At 36.0% G+C, this 14,334-nt stretch overlaps 1 protein-coding gene and 1 long non-coding RNA gene across 5 annotated transcripts in view; one reads left to right on the top strand and one right to left on the bottom strand.

Annotated features, from left to right (window-relative positions):
- The window catches only part of LOC150108202 (telomerase reverse transcriptase-like), a 432,232-nt gene that overhangs the window by 174,333 nt on the left and 243,565 nt on the right, over positions 1–14,334 (bottom strand). For all 3 annotated transcript variants that reach the window (XM_090390650.1, XM_090390651.1, XM_090390652.1), the window contains one exon: positions 11,344–11,424. In XM_090390650.1, the coding sequence (XP_090246776.1) occupies positions 11,344–11,424 (81 nt within the window). The remainder of the gene's footprint in view (positions 1–11,343; positions 11,425–14,334) is intronic.
- LOC150108203 (uncharacterized) overlaps positions 1–14,334 on the top strand; it is a 261,776-nt gene that overhangs the window by 175,634 nt on the left and 71,808 nt on the right. For both annotated transcript variants that reach the window (XR_016548123.1, XR_016548122.1), the window contains exon 4: positions 11,291–11,436. This is a non-coding gene — a long non-coding RNA (uncharacterized LOC150108203). The remainder of the gene's footprint in view (positions 1–11,290; positions 11,437–14,334) is intronic.

The following is a 14,334-nucleotide window of genomic DNA, read 5'->3' as shown; positions in this document are numbered from 1 at the left end:
TTTGAGTCTCGGGTCTGGGTTAGTCCCGAGTGGGGGGGGGGAAGAGGGGAAAATAGTTTCACTGCATAAAGGTGGTTCCAAGACTGCTGTTGTAAATTACCGACCGATTAGCATATCAGGAATCATTGTCAAGGTCTTAGAGAAATTAGTCAAGAAAAGAATACAGGATTGGATAGATGAAAATGGGATATTGTATGGGGGACAACATGGTTTTGTGAAGGGTAGATCATGCCTCAGTAACTTGCTCACGTTTTATAACACAGTGATGGCTGAACTGGATAGGGGTAATGGGTTTACAGTAATACTACTGGACCTTTCCAAGGCTTTTGATAGGATACCACATAGAACCCTAATCAGTAAACTGGAGCAGATGGGGAGAGATATAGGGTTGGTGAGATGGATAGGAGGGTGGTTGAAGGAGAGATACCAGAGAGTGGTTTATTCAGGAGTGGAGTCTAAAAGACGGCTTGTGGCTAGTGGAGTGCCACAGGGCTCTGTTCTTGGACCACTGCTTTTCAATTTGTTCATCAATGTTTGCTGATGATGCAAAGTTGGGTAGAGCAATTATGAGTGCACAGGATGATTTGGACAGTTTGGAGGACTGGGCTAGGAAAAATGGATGTCAATTTAATGTGCCAAAGTTTAAGGTTATGCACTTTGGGGTGAAAAGAATAGCAGCAGTATATCGCATTGGTGGAACCATACTCCAGGAGATTGATGAGGCCAGGGATTTGGGAGTGTTGGTGGATAGGGAATTGAAGTTTAGGGGGCACATTGCAAAAGTGACTAAAACAGCTCACCAAATCACTTGGCTTCTGAAAAATACTTTAACATGCAGAGACAAACAAGTTGTTGTTCCTCTATATCGAGCCTTGATAAGACCCCATCTGGACTACTGTGCCCAGTTATGGGCACCAGGGTTTCTTCGTGATGGGGAGGAAGTGGAGAGGATCCAGAGACAAGTGACCAAGATGATAGCAGGTCTGTGGAATGAACCTTATGAGACTAGGTTGAAGATTTGTTTGTTGCAGAAATTGGTTGATAGGCGAAGGAGGGGTGATATGATTGAGACATTCAAATTACTGAAGGGTTTCTATAAGATTGATCCAGAAGATATTTTTGAAAATATGACTGGTGGTGGGAGGACTAGGGGCCATGAATGGAAGCTGGGCAAGAGCGTGGTTGAGAAGGGTGTTAGAGCTAGGTTTTTTACTTGGAGAGTAGTGAATGAGCGGAATTAGTTTCCAGAGTCTGTTGTGTGTGCTACGACCGTGAATGAGTTCAAGGCAAGGTATGATAGATACTGTGTGAATGTCGAATAGTTGTTCTTGACATGATGTTAGGGCCTCCCTCGATGAGTCTGTCGACTCCTTGGAGTTGCCCGGAACAATAATAATAATAATAACTCTGGCCATTATTGTTCCCCCAAATTTTGGGAAGTTTTATGCATTTGTATTTGTTTATAGTAGATTGATTTCTGAGTACTGCTGCAGATTCCAAAAGGCAGTCTTTTGTTTTTAAATTTACTGTTATGGAGCATGGTGGTTTTCCTCCAGAAGATCCTGTGAGTGGTATCCAATACATTGTCTGCAAGACCAGATTGACCATAGTCGTGAATTGCAGATGTAGGATTTGCGTTCATCAATGGATGCGACTAATCTATGTCTGTCTGTCTGAAGTCAGCCAATTTGCAGAAACAGGGTACTTTATATACTCCAGGCACTGAGAGAGGAGGGAGATGATCTTTGGCAGAACGAATAAGGGCATCAAATTTCCAGTGGGGTTTAAAATCTGTGTAGAGGTTGCACTTTTGTGTGATAGTCAGTTTTATCCAACTTTAAAACAAAGTGATAGTTACTTCCAATTTCAAATGCTCTGCACCCTTTTGTAATCTGAACCAGTATGAAGGTATCACTATCAATAATAATATAGTTCAATGAGGTTTTTCTTATTTCTTGTGTCTTCTCTCCAAGTGAACTTGAGTACATCTTTATGTTGGTACATGGTGTTAGTAATGACTAGTCCATATTCTGAGCAGAAATCCAGAAGATACTTTCCATTATTACCAGCTCTGCCCTTTTCTTCAAATTTTCCCAAAACATTTTTACATGCCTGGTGGAATTCACTTTCTACTCAGCTGTTTAGTTTTCCAACAAGTACTACATTTAAAAAAAAAATTTTTTTTTTTTAATGTCAACTGCCTGCTGTAGTTATTAGAAAAATTCCTTCACTTCTTTTTTAGGAGAACCTTCTATGGGACCATAGGCACAAATAAGTTTCATTGTCCATTTTCATTTTGAAGTTTGCCCACATAACTCTACTTGAAACTGCCTTCCAATCAAGGAGATTATGTCATGCTTGATGTTGAATGCTATTGCTACTCCTTCCTTTCCTTGATCAATACTGCCCAAATATAACATCCTATTCTCATTATTTAGTAAGATCTTACCTGTTTTTGTCTTCTTTGTTTCAGTGATACTAATTATGACTATGTGGTACTTTTCCAGTTCTTCTGCAAGCTTGATTTCCTTTCCATTAATATTCCTTATATTGATGGTTGCTATCTTCAATTCTTCTGACACTGAGTTTCTTCTTCAAGATGTTGAACTTGAGTCTGTTCTAGCAGCTGACTCTTCACCGCTTTCCCTGGTTCTCTGATGAAAACAGCTGGGGTCTTGTTTAACTAGGTGACGTCCCAGCCGGTACAAAAGCTTATCATGTTACACCATTATATTAATTGTGGTTTAAGCTAATAGAGAGTACAATTTATTCAGCTAAGTCCCAAATTGCCAGCCCATTCTCATTCGTTCAGTACCTAGTGGATACTTACTAACAGGGCACACCATGTGAATGTGAGGATTGGACATTAGGGTCAGAAGCTCCACTCAGTTTTCTGCATTCCATAAAGGTGATGTGGAGGTTTATTTGGCTTTGATCCTTAAGCAACCCCTAATTGATTTTACTTAATTAAAAAATTTTAAGAGATTAATTTAAATTTGCAGCAAAGTCATTGAAAATATATAAATGAAAACATTAATACTGGATGCATGCAGGTTGTTATGATAGGATACATTTTGAGTAAATAACTAATCTTTTGAATAATTAATCATTTATTTTTTTCTGGATTCAAATCTTAGTTAAGATGGGAAGAACAGGTGTAAGGACTTTGCAATTGAAGGCAGGTTAGGTTGTCTCATATGGAGTTGCATTTTTTTCCCTGGAAAATTAGGTTTCATCTTTGATTGTCCAAAAAAACAGACAAACTAGCTACAAAATATAAACAATTAACAGATGTAGCACACTATGTGCAGATAGGATTAATCACACTCAGTCACAGTATTCACTAGGTTTATTCAAGGAAAAAATGAGATAATTTTGAACTTGACATCATTTGCTTCTTAAATTAAAGATACCAAGAAATTATATACTTTGAATATACAAGAAATTATATATCTGTGTTCTGAAGATGCTGGTTATAACACTAGCGAAATATCAGCAATGAGCCAATAAATGATTTTTACTTATAATTCTGTGTTCTGATATATACCGTCAAAATTAAACAACATGTACGACGAACACATAAGCCTTTCTACATGTTTAATTACATACTTGGTTTAATCCTTTATCCAAGTGTAAGCAAACAAAGCTTGCACCTGAAATATAATCAGGACTAGGTCAACTTGTATACAGAAGCTAATGACTCCACATCACTTGCATTGGTATCCCATAATACGAAGTACATATCCTTACAGGTATATATAACGATTTGCATTATGGGGAAGAGTCAGTACCCAGACCGGTTTTGACCTCTATTGAGGTCTCGTCAGTAGGAGCCAGACCCAGAGGTGATACTACAGTTGAAGTCATATTTCCACATATGAGTTGCAAAAGGTGTCACACCTTATTATTAAAATACTCCGGATTAGAGATAGTTGTTGCAAGCTTTTCCACTTGGTTATACTATAAATTAAAGATACTTGGATTACACTTGGATAAAGAATTAAACCAAGCAGATAATTTCTTGGTATCTTTAATTTCTAGTACAGGAATACCTTGATTATCGCAGTTATTGTTGCCACGAAAAATACCGCAATAATCAGGATAAATAACGCGTGTAAAATGGGTGATCAGTGCCAAGGATTTTTCAAAACTATTAATTAAATTTTATATATCAAGTAAAAAAGAAATGTGTTAGATGTGTTAAGTAAAACACGTACATACAATTATTCTTTCTTGGATAAAAATTGGTGCAAAGTTGTCTGGTGGAATTTTTTCTTTCTTTTTTTCTTCGTATAAAACTCGGTAGCAACAGATGGAATTTTCAATTTCCTGACGAACTTTCAGTGATCGCTCGAGATTAGGATCGCCATTCAAGATTTTTTCTTTAAAATTTTCAGCAGTTCTAAACATTTCGTCCATTTCTTTGAGGGTAAATACCTTTGGTGCCAAGTCAATTTGTTCGTCATTATCATCGATTTGAGCACTGTAAGTCCGTTCTCTCTCTCTCTCTCTCTCTCGAGGTTAATTAGGTCTTCATCATCCTTATCATGTGACTGAAGCAGGTCCTGAACATCACCTTTTTCAATTTCTTTTAGTCCTAGATCGAAGCCCTAGAGTTTGCAGCATGGTCTAAAATATGGCGAATAGTTGATTCATTTAGACTGTACCCTCTTGCAATTTTGGCTTTGGTTATGCCTGCTTCATACTTATTTATCATATGCAACTTATCTTCTAAGCTGATCACTCTACGTTTCTTCTTGATAGCTGTAGACTTGAAACCATCCTTGTTTCTTTTAGCATTCATTGTAGGGGTAAATAGCAAGAGAACTAAATATCCACATGTACTTCAGGCAAGGGCGGATATTTACTGGTAAGTGGTGAAAAGGCATCGTCGGAAAAAAATAAAGTGCTACAAGAGAGCGATACCTGGAGAGTGGTGACTCGAACTGGTTGCATATGTAGTGGGCTACATCTCTCGGCTGCGATAATTCGAATTTGGAGTGCAATAATTGGAATTTTGATATCAAATTATAAACCGCGATAAATCGAGAGTTGCGATAATCGAGGTATTTCTGTATAACCAAAGTGGAAAAACTTCGAACAACTATTTCTAATCCAGAGTGTTTTAATAATACGGTGCGACACCTTTTGGCAACACATATGTGAAAATATGATTTATGCATTACTTCAACCTTAGTATCATCTCTGGGTCTGCTCCCACTGAAACTGCTCTGGGTAGTGACCCTTCCCATAATGCATAGCATTATACATACCTGTAAGGATATGTGCTTTGCATTATGGGATACTAAGGCAACTGATGTGGAGTCATTACCTTCTATACATGAACTGCCCTAGTCCTGATTATATTTCAGGTGAAAAATTTTGTTTGCTTACACTGGATGAAAGGATTAAACATGTTTATCATCAAATTCCTGAGATATATATATATATATATATATATATATATATATATATCCTCAAGGGGTATCAGGATATGATAGTACTATATGAAAAATTTACACCATTACTAACTTCTTATCTACAATTTTCCTCCAAATCAGTCTGTTACCTGTCAAGACTCCAATATTATCATGTCTTATATTTCTGTCTTCTAAGACACTTTTATCAATCCATCTATATCTTGGTCTCTTCCTCTGGGTCTTTTCCCTGCCAACCTGATAGAGAACACTTGTTTGGCTAATCTTACCTCTCCCATTCTGCTTAAGTGACCATACCACCTGAGATTAACTCTGCTAATACATTCCTGGATGCTGACAATATAAAGTTCTTTCCTAATACCCTCGTTTTTAATATGATATTGCCACTGATGCTATTCATGCCCCTAATCTTTCTTAGGACTCTCATATCTATGGTCTCTAGTCTTTGGTCCAGTGTTTTACTTCTAGCTCAGCTCTCAGATCCATAAGTTATAATTGGTTTGAACACTGTCTTGTATACAGCTAATTCAGTGTTTTGGCTAATTTCTCTCTTATTCCATATAAATTTATTCAGCTGACTTCCTGCCATATCAGCTTTGTTGATTCTTTTGTCTATTTCCATATTTAATTTACCATCTTCGCTAAAAATCATGCCTAAGTAGCTGAAATGTTTTACTTATTCTGTAGGTTCCCCATTCACCATGCAGTTGATATTTTCAATGTTTCTGCCTATTGTCATTGTCTTTTTAATGCTGACCTTCATACCATATCTATTACAACAGTTATTCAATTTCGTCAGGGAATCTTGCAGACTTGTAGTGGATTTATTTATCATCCACATAAAGCAAAGAGCTGACATTAACATCTCCAATTTTGATATCAGGCTTAATACCACTTTCCTTCAAAATGTGATCCATATAGATAATGAATAACAGAAGGGATAATGTAATGATAATATAATGATAATGAAGGGTGGCTTAATGTTAAATCTGACACCAGATTTAACATTAAACCACCTTCCTGTACTTCCTTCAATTCTAATTGTTGACTTATAACTCAAATAAAGACTAAGTATTGCTTGATATAATGCCCCATTAACACCATACAACTGTAGCGTTTTGAATAGCTTCTCTCTTGGCACCTTGTCATATGCATTTTCCAGATCTACAAAACTTAAATACAGATCTGTTATATTTCCATGATTTCTCAACTATCTGTTGTAAAGTGAAAATCTGATCCTGGCAGCATCTATTTGGCCTGAATCCAGCTTGTTCTTCACCAAGCTTCTCTTCCACAATCCTTCTCAAACGTTTCTCAAGTATACTTGCATATATCTTAACAGGAACATTCTGTAATGAAATATCTCTGTAATTCTCACATTCAGTTTTCTTTCCCTTTTTATATATGGGTACTATGAGCTGTACTGCAATCATCTGGAATCCATCCCTCTGTCCAAGATTTCTGAACTATGCAGTGCCTCCACTGTAAGACTTTTATACCTCCATACTTGAGCATTTCTGGTCGAATATCATCTATCAATTTAGATGCTATGCTGTCTTTCCACGTTTCAGCCTTTTGATGGCTTTTTCTACTTCAAGTATGGATATGTATTCTTGACTGCATGCCTGGTCAGTGTTTTTTACCACTGTGCTGATACCACTGATTATTTCATTTAGCAATTTTTTGAAGTAATTACTCCATACTTCAAGGATATCTTTTTCTCCTGTTTTCATGTCACTTTTATCATCTGTAATTCCTTTTGCAACACTCTTTTCTCCATTTCCGAGTTTCTTCAACAACCTCCAGAATATCTTGCCACCTTCTTGATATTTATTTTCTATATTCTTGCCAAAGTCCACCCATGACTTATGTTTAGCCAGTTTTACACAATGTTTAGCTTTCTTACATTTGTCTGTATTCTCTAAGAGCACAAGCTGAACTTATTTGCCACGAACTTTTGATATGCTTCTTTCTTTTCTTTCACTGCCTCTTTAACTTCCAGTGTCCACCATGGAGTTCTGATTTTTCTATCTATGCAGACAACCTCACCACATACCTTTCTGGCTGAATCAATCAGTGTTTTCTTCAGGGCTTGCCACTGGATCTCCAAGTTTTGGTTCCTCTTCTCAAACTCTCATTTTTTCTTGAATAATATTTGTGTATTTTAGTCTCCAGTTCACATCTGAGAGCTGCTCAACTTTTATTCACTTTAAAACTTTCTTACATGTTATTCTTTTCAATATGAAATTCAATTTTATCCTGCTGAAGACTAAATAGTGATTACTTCCAATTTCAAATCATCTGTACACTCTGGTGTCCTGCACCAGGAAGAAAACATCACTATCAACAATAACATAGTCAATGAGACTTTTCTTATTCCTTGCATCTTCTCTCCATGACAATCTGTGCATATTTTTATGTTGGAACATGGTGTTAGTAATAACCAGTCCATGTCCTGAGCAGAATTCCAACAGGTATTTGCCATTATTATTAGCTTTGCTCTTTTCTCCAAATTTTCTCAAAATATATTTGTATGTCTGACAATCATTTCCTACTCTGCTATTTAGATCCCCAACAAGGACCAACTTTTCCTTTTTCATTGTGTCAGTTGCTTTCTCTAAACCTTCAAAAAATTTCTCCACCGCTACCTTAGTAGAACTTTCTGTGGGACCATAGGCACAAATAAGTCTCATTGTTCAGTGCCCCATTCTGATATTTGCCCACATCACTCTACTTGAGAGTGTCTGTCATTCAAAAAGATTAGCCTCGTATTTAGTGTTGAATACTATGGCTACTCCTTCTTTTCCTTGATTGTCATTGCCTGAATATAACATTTTGTATTTATTGTTCAGAAAGATCTCACCAGTTTTTGTCTTTTTTGTTTCAGTCACCCCTATTATGTTGATCTGGTACTTATCCAATTCCTCAGCTAGTTCCATTTCTTTTTCCCATTCAGGCTTCTTATGTTGATAGTACCAATCTTGAACTCTGGTGATGTTGAGTTGGGGTGAGCTTAGGATTTGTTCCAGTAGCTGACTTTTCGCTGTTTACCCTAGCTCCCTGGCAAAAGCAACGTGGGCCTTGTTTAACTGGGAGATGCCCCAGAGTGCATGAAATTCTGTCATGTTGTACCATGAGTTGAAATTTTTATTTAAGCCAATAAGAATACAATTTGGTTGGCTAAATCCCAAATTGCCAGCCCATCCTCGTCTCTTCACTATCCAGGTAGATACCTAACAGGATGCACCACGAGACGGTGAGGATTGGACATTAGGTCAGAAGCCCTGGTCGGTTCTCTGCATTCCTTTGAAGGCTATGTGGAGGAGTCCTCTCAGTTATATAGCTTTGACCCTTAAGCATCCCTAAAGGATTAAACTAAGTATATAATTTCTTGGTATCTTTAATTTACAGTATAACCAAGTTTGAAAAACTTCCATTCACTTGCTTCTTTTGTATCTTCAAATGTAACTTGAGTATAATTAATGATACATTGATTATCATATCATATAAATAATTCAGGTAAGAACTGGCTAGTTAATTGAGGTGTTTTCTGTCATTGCAATAATGTTATTTGTGATGTTTAAGTCTACCTTAGAGTAGATAATAGTAATAGGATGAGATGGCACAAGAAAATGAGAATGCAACCTTTTAACTACTTATAGAACTGAAATAAATATTGTTTCACTGTTAAATATTTTATTAAGGCATTTTGAAATGGCAGCCAAATGCTAGCCTATAAATATATTATTAGGTAACTAAAAAGCTCATGTGGTTTTCTGTAGGGTACGCTTCAATGACTTGTTTTATTTTGTAGTGGTTGACAGAGTGCAAGTTTTTACATGCATCATAAGGCACAGATATGTGTCAGTCAATCGGTGCGCTCTAACTTGATGCGTACTCTTTTTCTGTGACTTTGAATCCTTTTGAAATGTCAGTTGAACCTGGTGTAATTCAGGCTTGTTTGCTTTACAAATTTAAACTCAGTTTGAAGGCTTCAGAAGCATCCCATAAGATATGTGTGGCATTTGGAAGAGATGCGGTAGCAGAACATACTGCACAGAAATGGTTTAAAAAATTTGTTTCTGGTGATGAATCACTTGATGATGCACCACGTTCAGGAAGGGCCTCCATTATTGATAATGAAGAATTATGTGTGCCACTGTTGAAAATAATTCAAGATTAACATATTAAGAACTTTCACAAATGTTTAACGTGAGTGGTGAAATTCGTTTACACTTCATCAACTGGGAAAATCATGGAAGCCAAGCAAATTGGTCCCACATGCATTATAAGATGATAATAAACTTCAAAGGCTATCAATTTGTCGTCAGTGTGCTATTTTCGACCACAAAAGTAATGTAATAAAAATAACTAATGCTGGGTTTATTGGTTGTAAAGATTTGATATAACTATTTACTGACTAGTTTTGCCACATCAACTAGTGGCTTCATCTGGGTTTGGATTAACATACAAATATAAATAAACAACAAGCTTTGATTATGAATCAATACATTACTTAAAAAAAATACCGAATGCGTAGGAACTGTTACACAAGTACAACAGAAACATGTGGAGCATGGATGCTGGCACATTGTGAGTCATTGTTAAGCAGGTGTGATCCATTGCTGATCAATAGCTGAAGAATAAAATGTAATTGTTCAGATCTCTGAATGACAATGTGCCAGCATCCATGGTCCACACGTTTCTGTTGTACCTGTGTAACAGTTCTTACACATTTGATATTTTTTAGTAATGTGTTGATTCATAATCAAAGCTTGTTGTTTATTTGTATGTTTATCCAAATCCAGATGAAGCCACTAGCAATCAATTCCTGATCAATAGTTGGAGAATAGAATGGAATTGTTCAGATCTCTGAATGACCATGTGGTAGCATCCATGCTCCACATGTTCTGTTGTACTTGTGTAATGGTTCCTACGCATTCGGTTTTTTATTATTTTTTTAGTAATGTATTGATTCATAATCAAAGCTTGTTGTTTATTTGTATTTGTATGTTCATCCAAACCCAGATGAAGCCACTAGTTGATGTGTTGTATCAAATCTTTATGACCAATAAATGCAGTGTTAGTTATTTTTATTAGGCTATCAATTTGTTCTTCACTTCTTTCATGTCATAAAAACAAGCTGTTTTTGAATTACTTGCTCACTTGTGATGAAAAATGGATCTTGTACTCTAACAGAAAGCAAACTTATCATTGGTCATCACCAAACGATCCAGTACTGCACACTTCAAAGGCACTGCTTCATCCCCAGAAGGCTATGCTTTGTGTTTGGTGGAATGGAGTCGGTATTGTCCGCTAAGAGTTTCTCGTCACAGGCCAAACAATTATGGCCAAGATCTACTCAAACATGTGCAGGATATGTTACTTCAGAAACAACCAGGACTAGTTAATTGGAAGAAAATACTATTCTTACAAGACAGCACAAAATCTCATACTGCAAAACTTACCCATGAGAAGATTTCTGCTTTAGGATGGGAGATACTCCCTCCTCCTCCGTATTCTCCAGATATTTCTCCACTTATCACCTTTTTATTGTTGTTAGACAATCACATGCAAAATACACAGTTCCTTAATAAAACAGAGATTGAAACAGAGGTTGCTAAGTTTATTACTTCTAAAGACAAAACATTTTATAAAAACAGAATTTAGAAACTTGTGTCTTGTTGGGAAAGAGTTGTAGATTGTGAAGGTGCTTATTTTAATGAATAAAGCATTTTATGAAAATTTCTGCAGTTGTTTAATTTTTATTATGAAAACCACACAAACTTTTTTTGGTTACCTGATACTTAATAAATATGTGATTAATTATCAAAAAATTTTTTTTTTTACAGATTCATTTTAACTGCAAATAATGCTTGCACATAACAGTTAAGAAACTACTTACACAAACCTGCCAATCTTGACATATTGAGTGAAAATTCGAAAGTATCAGTTTTGATAGCCAGTCCAAACCAAACCATAGGTTCTAAAATAAACAGTAAGTAACTAAAATATTTTATATAAGCAAGAAATATTTTTGCATAAAGCAGCAAGCATTTAGTAACATAATGGCATTTTTCAATTTAAAGGACTATAAATGCCAAATAGTGAACAATGGTAGAAAAAATTAGGACTTCATATTTTTTCATTTGAATAATAGCATATGAATCTAGATGGCTGGATGCTTATTATTGAAGCAGCTAAGAACATGAACCATTAGTATATTAGCTGTTAGTTGTGTCAGAATCAAATATGAATTTTTCTCAGGAGGAAAAACAAAGAGGAAATTTATTTAAATGAAGGGGATATTAAATCCCACATTATTTCAAAGGCCGAATAAGAAACTCAAAGATCGGAATCAAAGAGTTTCATGCCGAATATAGTATATAAAAGTATTGGCGGATACTAGCGTAAGCTAAAGCACATAGTACAAACTAGAGCAACTCGTGGCAAAGGTGGATAAAGCTCTGATCATTATTCTTAGTATTTCCCATAATGTAAAACACATCTCCTAAGAGATGTATGCTGTTATACATTATAGTGGAAGGTCACTACCCAGACCGGTTTCAACCCTCATTGAGGTCTCATCAGTGAGTAGGCAGACCAGATTAATACTGAGGGTATAGCGAAAAGAACTTATATACCTTGCTATACAAGTTGTCAAAATGTGGAATTTAATATCCCCTTCATTTAAATAATGTTACATCACCAAAGTGAAGCCTATTGGCTCTTTTATTTAAGTAATTTATGGGTGCACCTTTTTTGACAACTCGTATAGCAAGGTATATAAGTTCTTTTTGCTATACCCTCAGTATTAGTCTGGTCTGCCTACTCACTGATGAGACCCCCAATGAGGGTTGAAACAAGTCTGGGTAGTGATGTATAATGTATAACACCATAATGTATAACATCATACATCTCCTAGGAGATGTGTTTTACATTATGGGAAATACTAAGAATACTGATCAGAGCTTTATCCACCTTTGCCACGAGTTGCCCTAGTTTGTACTACGTGCTTTAGCTTATGCTAGTATCCGCCGATACTTTTATAGTTTACTATATTCGCATGAAACTCTTTGATTCCGATTTTTGAGTTTCTTATTTGGCTTTGAAATAATGTGGGATTTAATATCCCCTTCATTTAAATAATGTTACATTGCTGAAGTGAAGCCTATCGGCTCTTTTATTTAAGTAAGAGGAAAATTTTTTTTTCAACTAAGGTTTTTATCATTATTATCTGAGACCCACAAGGAGTCAAGGACTCATCAAGGGAGGTTATACATCACCTAAACCAGCTGTTATCTTCCCTTAAACTCATTTGCACTAGATGCACTCACCACTTCAAGAGGCAAACTATTCCACTAACTATTCTGTAGGAAAAAATTCTAGCTCTCGCCCCATTCTTAACTGCAAACAAACTTAATTACTGCGTTCTCTCCATACCTTCTATATAACAAAAAATTTCATCAGTCGATAACACCCTTCCAGAAGTTTATAAGCCTCTAACATATAATTACTGTTTATTCTGTCTACCAGTACCTGCAATCCACATACTCCCAATCTGTCCTAATACTGATATGATCTTTGTAACTCTTCTTTGAGCCCTTACCACAGCTTCTTTATCCTCTCTGAACCCAGAAGACTAAATCTGTGCACAGTAGTCCAGGTGTGGTCTTATCAAGACCTTGTAAAAAGGCAAAATGACTTCCTTATCCTTAAGGTTCATTTCAAAATAGCAATTATCCTCTGAGTTGTATTTGTAATTTTTGCTACATGACCTTTGTACTTCAAATTCCTATCAGCTTAGGGAAGATATGACAGGTGTATGTAACATGGTGCACAGTGCTACTACTACTACATTGCATGAAGAAATAGAGGTGCATGAGAATGAGGTTGAAGAGCTGTTGTATAACCTAGATAAGAAAATTAGTAAAAGGGACAGATAAAATATCAGCATGTATGCTAAAAGAAAGTTTAGCCTAATTGGCTAGGCCTTTGACATGTTTGGATAACTTGTCAAACTTTGGACATGTTTGGATAACTACATGACCTTTGAACTTCAAATTCCTATCAGCTTAGGGAAGATATGACAGGTGTATGTAACATGGTGCACAGTGCTACTACTACTACATTGCATGAAGAAATAGAGGTGCATGAGAATGAGGTTGAAGAGCTGTTGTATAACCTAGATAAGAAAATTAGTAAAAGGGACAGATAAAATATCAGCATGTATGCTAAAAGAAAGTTCAGCCTAATTGGCTAGGCCTTTGACATGTTTGGATAACTTGTCAAAGACTAAATCTGTGCACAGTAGTCCAGGTGTGGTCTTATCAAGACCTTGTAAAAAGGCAAAATGACTTCCTTATCCTTAAGGTTCATTTCAAAATAGCAATTATCCTCTGAGTTGTATTTGTAATTTTTGCTACATGACCTTTGAACTTCAAATTCCTATCCACCATAATGCCACCCACAAGTACTATGGGTGCTTAGTACTTGTGGGTGGCATAGCTTCATAAATTTCATGTAACATAAATCTGCTAATATAATATGCCATCAGAAATCTCATCATGCCAAAGTGCATAACTTGATACTTATTAACCTTGAACTGACAGTGCCATGAAAATGGCACTATCAGTTCAAGATTATTTTCAGCAAATCTGGCATACTTCACAAACACTACTTTTTGATACCTGTCTAATTAACCATCCACTTATCCAAGTCAAGAGTTCATATTCTGAACCCATATTCTCCAGTTTATGCAACAGCTGTTCAAATCATTCTGTAAATGCTGGATATCAACAGCTACTTAATTGCCTTGCTTATCTTTGTATCAGCAAACAATTGAACTTTTTCAAATACTTCCTAATTCATTAATGTACAAACTGAACAACAATGG

The sequence above is a fragment of the Typopeltis vanoorti genome, chromosome 3 (assembly GCF_054136105.1).
Source record: "Typopeltis vanoorti isolate ZY-2024b chromosome 3, IOZ_Tvanoo_1.0, whole genome shotgun sequence".
NCBI classification, from domain to species: Eukaryota; Metazoa; Arthropoda; class Arachnida; order Uropygi; family Thelyphonidae; genus Typopeltis; species Typopeltis vanoorti.
The sequence above is the reverse complement of the archived record's forward strand: the minus strand, read 5'-3'. Positions and strand labels throughout refer to the sequence as shown.